This window comes from Bombus flavifrons, chromosome 18, assembly GCF_040668555.2.
Source record: "Bombus flavifrons isolate JBK064 chromosome 18, iyBomFlav1_principal, whole genome shotgun sequence".
In the NCBI taxonomy this organism is placed as follows: domain Eukaryota; kingdom Metazoa; phylum Arthropoda; class Insecta; order Hymenoptera; family Apidae; genus Bombus; species Bombus flavifrons.
The window spans coordinates 1-9,458 of record NC_138459.1 but is presented as its reverse complement, the minus strand read 5'-3'; the positions used below and the strand labels follow the sequence as shown (position 1 = coordinate 9,458).

The 9,458-nt window shown below is 34.4% G+C and overlaps 1 protein-coding gene across 1 annotated transcript; it reads right to left on the bottom strand.

Moving 5' to 3' along the window:
* Nucleotides 1-5,800: 5,800 nt before the first annotated feature.
* LOC138188980 (hyaluronan-mediated motility receptor-like) lies at nt 5,801-9,432 on the bottom strand. Its single transcript, XM_069131121.1, has 6 exons — nt 9,063-9,432; nt 8,693-8,914; nt 8,541-8,609; nt 8,306-8,412; nt 8,075-8,228; nt 5,801-7,467 (listed from the first exon to the last, which is right to left on the bottom strand). The coding sequence occupies exons 1-6, from the start codon at nt 9,420-9,422 to the stop codon at nt 7,282-7,284; spliced, it is 1,098 nt and encodes a 365-aa protein (XP_068987222.1). The 5' UTR covers nt 9,423-9,432; the 3' UTR covers nt 5,801-7,281.
* Nucleotides 9,433-9,458: the final 26 nt, after the last annotated feature.

The following is a 9,458-nucleotide window of genomic DNA, read 5'->3' as shown; positions in this document are numbered from 1 at the left end:
CGGATAACGAAGCAACATTGAAAGCACAAAATGAAACAAAAGCTATAAACAGAAACACAGATCCCCAAGGAAACCGAAGCTACGCGCAAGTAACCCAAAACATTAGACAAGCAACGCACACAAACAATCAGAATCAAAGCAACAATACCGAAGACGCTACAGAAATCAAAGAACTACTAAAACAATCCATCAAAAACATCGAAATGCTAACAAAAATGATAAGCGAGCAAAACGCAGTCCTCAGACAGCAAACGGAACAAATCACAGTCATGCTACAACTACTTACAAACATGCTGAGCAAAAAAGTAAAAAATACAAATACAAATACAGACAAAATACAGACGGCAAGGAGACAAATGCATTGGCTAACAAGTTGAAAATCCAAACTAAGTATAGAAAATAAATTAAAAATATACAAAATGATCCAAATCTGGACGTACGGAATACCACTATGGGGAACAGCAGCAATAACCAAAATAGAGACAATGCAAGCTAAAATTCTTAGAATAATAGTAAACGCCCCATGGTACGTTAGAAACGAGGACATTCGGAAAGACCTGGGAATACCAACCGGTCAAGGAGGAGATTAGCGGATGTGCAAGAAGGTACAGAGAAAGAATAGCAACGCACCCGAACCGGCTGGCAGCGGAAACGATCAACACATCAAGCATAGAAAGAAGACTAAAAAGGAAACACCCAACAGATCTCACAAAGGATATAACCTAACAAACACGAAGATGGTACCCCGCTGGGAGTAGCCACCCACATGATAATCAAACAGCCAAAAAATTTTACCAAATGTCCAAATCGGACAAATTGTGAATGTAAACAACTAAATAAATAAAAAAAAAACTTGTACGCATATAAGTAGCTGTGTTATGTATTTTCTAGTTGTACATACCAGAGAGAACGGAATTTGTACGTGTATGTATGCGTGTATGTGCGCGATGAATTTTTTCAAGAACCCGATAAAACATTTTTTTTTTCCATAGAGGAACAAGGCAAAGAAGAAAAGTACACTTTTAACCAATCAGCGACCATAAAACAATCATGAAGAAACACTAAAATTTTGGAGGTCCAAAATCAATCTAAGGAGGGGGGCATGTAACATCAATTCACATCAGAGACCAGGCCACACACCGCGGGCAAGATGGCACCCAGATGTGTGCACATCCTTGGCGCGTACCCTCAATAGCCCTAAGTACCCACCGGGGGTCTTGAAATTTTCATAGTTAAGGTCCTTCATACCAAGCGAGTATCTCTTGTCTTAGGTTTCCTTTCACGTTTATTGTTTACTACTGGTTAACACGGAAAGGTAGTTTTCCTCACGTCTGGTATGTTTCGTTAGCAACTTTCTCACGAGGGCGGCTAAAACCCTTCCTGGTCCACCAACCTTCTTATTATGCAATCAGAAACGGTTACTACTACCTACTACGGTATCTACTACCCTTACTTCACTAACCAAAATTATCATCAACAAATCCGATAGTCCCGTGTCCTTAGACACACCCACCCCTAGCTTTCCTCAGACACAGTCAGTAAAACTTCACTTATTCTGTATCCTTCGAATAGTCAACATATCTTTGCCGGTCTCTACCCTTATAACAGTCGCGTACTTAACGTATCATTGTAACTAAGTTTTACATAACGTGGTTGGAGTGAATTGTGATTTATGTTAAATCAGTGTGTATACCAGTTTGATTGCTGAATTCGTCATAAAGTTTAACTAAAACAAAATTAATAGTTGTGTTACGACTCAGCTATTATAGAAACAAAATATATAGAAACAAACCTAGCAGCACGCAAAACACAATCTTCTCTACAATTATGATGAAAACTAGCTGCAATTTGCCCGTGATACATTATTATTTCGTTGCTGTTTGAGATATTTCGACGTTCAAATGCTGCTTTCACTCCATTTTACACGCCGAACGCCTCCTTCAACGTCTAACCAAGCTCAGCAGCTCACAAAACGCCATGTTCTGACAATAATGATGAAAACTAGCTGTAATTTGCAGCAGCTCGTAAAACGCAATGTTATGACGAAAACTAGGCGTTATTTCGTTCCCGTTTGGGATATTTCGGCGCTTAAACGTAGCTTTCAGTCCATTTTACACGCCTAATGTAGTGCACGCCACTATCATTGTCGAGACAAGCCAAGCACCTCGCAAGATGATATTTTCCGACAATTTTGACGAAAACTGGCCCAGGACAGCGCAAAATGCAATCTTTTGAAGATTTTGTCTGAAATTTTCTGTTACTCCGCTCCCGTTTGAGATATCCTGGCGAAGACTCGTTGGTTTCACTCTATTTTTGGCGCCGAATGTGGCGCACGTCACTGCTTTCCCATCGGTCTATTCGGAAATCCGTAAAATTGAATCTTTCTGAAAAATATTTAATTTTATTTATTTTCGTTACTTTTAGAATTATTTTGATCGATAAACGCTCATGTTCTGTCTCCACATCTACGCATATGGAGAACTTGAATTAATGATGTTGCCAGCAGGTATTTAACTTAATATGGAGTTGCAAATGTCTTCTAGGTTTTATGACAGTCTCTAACAAATAAACATACGTTTCACTCTTATTTGGATGCCGAATGCATCACGCGTAGGACCGTTCACTCAGGTATCCGTAAAAGGCAATTTTCGGAAATATTTTATTGCAATATAGGATTTTGCATTTCTACCTGTTTGAGATTACTCGACGAATAAACACTTGCTATGCTTTATTTTAGATGCTAAATGCGGGGTACGACTTTACTTTTACATGGTGTACATAGTACTTCACAAAATGCAATCTTCCGAAGTAATTCATTGACATATGCGATTTATATCTTCGCTCCTGTTGAAGTCATGCTGACAAATAAGCGATGGTTTTACGCTATTTGCAATGTCGAAAGCAGGACACGTCCGTTCTCCCCGTAGGTATACTCGGAACTCCGTGAAATTGAATCCTTCTGAATAATTGAATGACATATGCGACTTCACGTATTTTCGCTTCTGCTTGATATTTTTTGACGGATAGACGGATAGACGGAGGGAGTAGAAAAGAAAATGTGATGAATGTGTGTACATAGACTGTATGAACAACATGCAACTAAGGACGTGCAGGTAGCTTGGCTCATGTGAATTTACTAAATACTGTTTATTTTACACCTTTATGTTTGATTAATTAATCTTATCAGAATACATCGACTGTAAGAACAAGGGACAAGGAAAGCAATTGAAGTACAATAAGACACTTCATAGGATTTATATTTAACAGATCAAATTAAAAAAAAGAAATTAATTTAACCCTCGTGCTACGATGCTTGAGTCTTTTCGGACTAGTCGGTAATAATGTTCACAACATTATTTGTTACGTCGGGCGACCTTCTATCTAGACCAGGCCATACACCGCGGGCCAGACGGAAACCAGATGTCCGCTCATCCTTATTGCTACCCTCAATAGTCTTACCCTCAGTAATTTGCTAGTCAAGGTCCTACAGACCGAACAAATATCTTTTTTCTAAATCGCTTTTTTAAAGAGTATTGTCTACTACGGCTTGACACGGGAAAGTTAGTTTTTCTCACATACGATGCTTCCTACTAGCAACTTTCTATCGAGGGCGGCTAAGACCCTTCCTAGTCCACCAACCTTCGTTTATCCAATCAGGAGCAATGTATACTGCACTCACTTTCCTGACCAAAAATGTCATGAACAAATCCGATGGTCCCGAGCGCAAGACACACCCATCGCTAGCTTTCCTCCGACACAGCATCGTCACTCAACTTTACTTCTTCTACATCACTAGAAAAGTCAACTACTTCTTCTACACCACTAGAAGAGTCAAAATCTAACGTCTAACGTCTAAGTCTAAGCACGAAAAGTCAACTTTACTTATTATACAACGCTAGAGGAGTGTAACTCACATCAACTATCTAAGTCGGTTCTCGGAAATATCGAACATTCACTTCCTCTATTAAGTATCCTCTAGTGCTACGTCCACTAGTATACAAAATTCAACTATAAGAGCCTTGCTCTATTGTGCCTATCTATCATAAGATAGATATCTTCGTGATAGTTATCTTCGTGCGACAAAGTGTCATCTACGATTTATATCTACTCAATAATGTAACCTAAGTATTGGAAATAAAAACCTTATAATTCTGTGAATCACAGTGTTATACTAACTAAATCACCCCTATTATCTTAACCGAAATCGATCGATCAACTCGTGGTGTCGATTACTATAATCGTAACGGGAATTTACGACTCCCGTTGACGTCTCTCCTCGCGATTGCGTCTACCCGCGATTGGTCGAAAATACATTATTATTGAACAAAATTAAAATCTAACTAAGAATATCGAAATCATTACAAGAAACATCGGAGGAGTTCTCACTGGGACACATTTGTCGGAATACATTCATATACCAAAACCGCACGATGGGCGAAACCCCTTCTTGTTCGGTGAGGTGATGATGCACATGGGCACTCAAAATCTCCTCAGGAACTACCGCAGGCAAACGAACCTTCGCGCAATTATCAGTGATATCAGTGAATTATGAGTGAGCGGCACTCGACAACAAAGCTTCCAGCGGTTTCTGTCCCGTAGCTCGCTACGCAAAGACTCTATCCCTCAGACAAGATGATTGCCAGATGTCCAAACATCTTCATGGCATACTTTCAACTAGCTTAAGGACCCGCCATAAATCTTAGGATTTCTCTAGCTAAGGCCCTTCAAACTGAACAAATATTTTTTAGTCTTTGCATTTTCCTTAATTTATTACCTACTATGGAAAGATACGGGAAATTTGGTTTGTCTCACGTACGATGCTTCCCGCTAGGAACTTTCTCTCGAGGGCGGTTAGAATCCTTCCTCAACCACCAACCTAGTACTAGGTTGTCCGAAAAGTTTCTTCCGTTATATGAGGAAATAATAGCGCACAACGTTTTCTGTTTTATATTATTTTGCCGAATTACGTACGATCCATTTTGTTCTGTTGAGATAAACATCGCGACATTTCACAGACTTGGTTTCACGTTTGTATGAAGGTGCATTGTTGTAAAAAACACGTTTGCACAGCTCACTTTCCTAACGAAAACTTTTCTTAACGAATCCGATTATCTCATATCCTTAGACACACCCATCATAGTTTCCCTCCGCAGCATCATCGTCACTAAATTTCACTTATTCTGTATCCTAATAGTCAACATATCTTTACCGGTCTCTACCCTTATAACAGTCGCGTACTTAATCAGTGTAACTAAGTTTTACATAACGTGGTTGGAGTGAATTGTGATTTACGTTAATTCAGTGTGTATTCCATTGTGATTGCTGAATTCATAATAAAGTTTAATTAAAACAAAATTAATAATTGTGTTACGACTCAGCTATTTTATTTTATCATCCAACCCTCAAGTTTACGTGACAGCAATATCGTTTCATGAGTGGATTCTCAAGCTATTTATGTATAATCTTATGAAGTGTAGAATGATAGCCCCTCAAATGGCTATAAGATTTTTCGATCTCATATTAATCCGTCATCACGGATCGAACTGCGTCTTCGGGGTTAGTCCGAACTTGACAGTCGCCGTGGCAATAGTAATATTACTTTCAAAGATTTTTGAGTCCTATAAGCATGGGATGTAGTAATGAAATCAGTCCAAGTGAAGATGAATTTGATTTTTCGTTGTTAAACAATGAAATTATCTCTATTCATAAAGCACTTAACGATAGAGAGGAGGAAAGCAGTGATGAATATAGCGATGAAGTTAGAGGTGTAAGAAGCTATTTTTGGCGATTTAGAGATATATTCAATTAATTCTTATATTTTTTATGACTCAGTAAAAAAACAGAGAACGAACGAAGTATGTAAAAACTTTAGTGTCACGATTGTGAATGGAAAGCTACATGTTATTCTAACAGGAGTTGAAAAGGATCGTAAAGTTTACCCTCAACGAAATAATCCTGGCGAAAGACATCAAACAATAAATTATTGTGATACTTGCACCGACAAACTGAGGATCTTGGCGATTGTTTTATAAAATACTCCTTTCAGATGTAAGGGTACATAAAATATTAAAATATAATAGTTTTATACGTTAATTTGTATATGAAATCATTTCAAGTTAGCTGTAAGAAATTCACCAAGTATACGAAAAGTAGTTTCGAGTTGCCGAAACGAAACAGTCCTAAACTGCAAAGGATTATTACAGACCTCGTGAAATTTCAAAATGTTTCGTGTAACACACGTAATATATTTATTTACGATTTCTATAAGTGCTTGAATACTTTTGTGAGTATAGTAACTATATAGATATACCATATTTTGCATAAAAAACAAACATCCAAAGTATTATGACGATAACAAACGTTAAGTACATAATTGTTGTTCATATATTTCATCTAAAATTCAATAAGAATAAGCGATTCTTTTCAGCAGTATATATAATCTCATACGAGAAACTCATGCAATAGAACTTGTTCACTCACATTGATTTTAATATTACTTTTCAAAGTTCAATATATAGTCATAGATTACAAAAATGTATTACAAATAAAATTTATGTAATTGACATATATTGAAACGTCGGGGAAAAACACCTGTCATATAAATAAAATTCCTTTTTCTTCTTTTAATATCGATTGTACAAGCTAAACATAAGTTTAGAAAGTCAATATCGCTCAAACATGTAATCTTTATAACGAAACATTATTATTACAGTCTTTTAACAGAACCTAGCAAACTGAACACTTGACCTTACATAGAGTATTAGATCTTGTATTAAGTTATTAAATTTGTTATGGATTTAAAAATGTTAGAGTTATAAATATGTCTCATAATAAAAAAATTCATGCATACTGATTCAAAAATTATTATAAATGCGAGTCGATAATTATTACATCAATAAGTAATTATAATACAGTCACGACGTACACAGTATGTGTTTTATATGTATTTCAGGAAGTAAATATTTATTTAGAATTACTACATGAGTTTAATTAAATTATTTTTAAATCGTATTTATAATAACCACAAAGATTATTCATTTATTAGAAGTTTGAAAATCAGTACTTGTAGAGGATCTATTTACTATATAATATATATTTATAATTTTAACATATTAAAGCTCTGGCAAACTTAATATCTTAATCACTGATACAGTAATTCGAATATGTTTCTTAAAATATAAACATTAATGTAAATTACTGTAATTTATGTAAACATTAATGTAAATTAGTACCAACTCGCATTTATGATAATCATAAATGAATAATATGCCAATATTAAAACTAATCATTCCGATTCCTCAGTGGCGTCAATGGTTTATGTGGGGAAGGAATAGGTGCCGCAAAAGTGTTCTGTGAAATTCCTAACATGTTCTCTTTTCCTTTACTATGCACACGTTTTTCTTCTGCTTTCAATTTTTCTATCATCTTGTGCTGCTGTTCTATTGTCCTCGCCTTCGCATATAAATCCTAAAAACAATTTACATTTTATCACATTTATTTTACAATCAATCAATATATACTACATAAGTATTTAAGTACTTATGTATATAAGTTAATACTTGCAACTAAGAGAAGCAAAGACAAAATAATTAGACCAATGCAAATGAAATTGAATAATACCATTTACGCAATAGAAATAATTTATTTATATACATTTAATATTCTCAGTCAATATATACATATTCTCTCCTATTGTTTAAACAAATAATTTGGGCACACTAATGAGTGAATACCTAAACAACAAAGTGGTTCTAGCCTAAATTCACATAAAATTATGGTATATCATTAAAAGTAAAATAAAAGAAGCCAAATAGTTTGTCAAATTCAGTACATTATAACAATGAATAAACATTCATTAATAATAACGCACACAAAAATAAACAGTGAGACGAATTAACATACTATAAATATAAACAGAAAATTTAATATTTTCATTCAATAATTTAACAATCAATATTTGTTTCAATGTTAAATGTTTGTAATATTAAAAGATATTACTACTATTATGATAAGGATATCAATTTAACATGCAATATAAAATGATCGCGATGCCAAGACAGATAGTTAAACGCACCTGTTCGAGTTGATTGATTTTATCTTTCAGTTGAGATACATGTTTAATTCTTTGCCTGTGATTATGATGACCAACAACTTCAGCGTATTTTTCATGGATTTCTTGATAATCTTTTAGAAGTTGCTCATTATATTTAGAAAGCTTTTTCACTTCACTAAACAGACAAAAATAAATTTATTATTTTATAACTTTCTCAGATTATTCTTATTTTTAGAGGAGAAAACAACGTACTCTTCAGCTGCTTCTCGGCGAGATTTTTCTTCTTCAAGTTTTTCTATAATCGTTTTTTCTAAACTTCTCCATTTGTTCTGTTCTTCTTCGAGTAATTCATTATGTTTCTATACAGATACAATATTTTTGAATAAATTACATATATGTTACAAAATACAACAATTACTGTATATTTTTTTTTAAATTCTTTTCTTTGTCTTTTTAGATATGAAACATAAAAAAAATAATCGATTACCGGTATCTGGCTATCCTTTTCTTCAAGACATTTAATTTTATCAGAAAGTTCTCCTATCTTTAGACTTGCCTGTAAAAATAGTAAAAATAATTAAATTCATATATTTTATTACATAAAAAGGAAGCATTAATATAGCAATTTCGAGAGCATACTTCATTTAAGGTAACTTTTTGAATTTCTGATTGATGCTCTAACAATTTATTTAAGTCTTCTATTGCTGTTTCACGTTCTTTCAACTGTTCGTTAAATTTGTTGTTTAGCATATCCACTCGAGAAATTTCTAGTTCTTGAGCATCGTTTCTTTCTTCCAATTTAAGCAGCATACTTTGTGCTTCAGCAAGATGGTTAGCCATTTCTTGAAGCTGATTTTTCATCTAAAATTCGAAATGAGATGATGAAGTGATTTACTTTCCTCTTTAAGCAATTAATCATATTATATCTAAATAATTATTATAATTCTCAAATTTTTCACTTATTAAAATTTTTAATACTTTTGAAGCAAAAACAGAAAATAAAGAGCACCTCAATATTTTGTGCGTTCTTCACATCATTCTCAGCTTGTAATTTCGCAACTTGTCTGGTTGCTATTTTCTTTAAGTCATCGATTTTAGCTTCGAATACAGATTTTAATGATTCCAATTCGCTTAAACTTTCAGTTTCAAGTTGATCGACCAATCCCTTTTTGGCGTCTAATTGATCCATCAAAACATGCACCTGTTCATGTGCTATTTGAGAGTTGTTGCGCATAATACTCAGTAAATCACGATGTTCGTTTATGCAATCTTCACCACGTTTTAATTCATGCTGTAATCTTTCCACTTCAGCATTACTTTGAGCCAAACGTTTAGTTAAGGCAGCAACTGATGCTTGATTTTCAGCCATTATAACTTCGAATCTAAATAAAATTTCGTACATGTA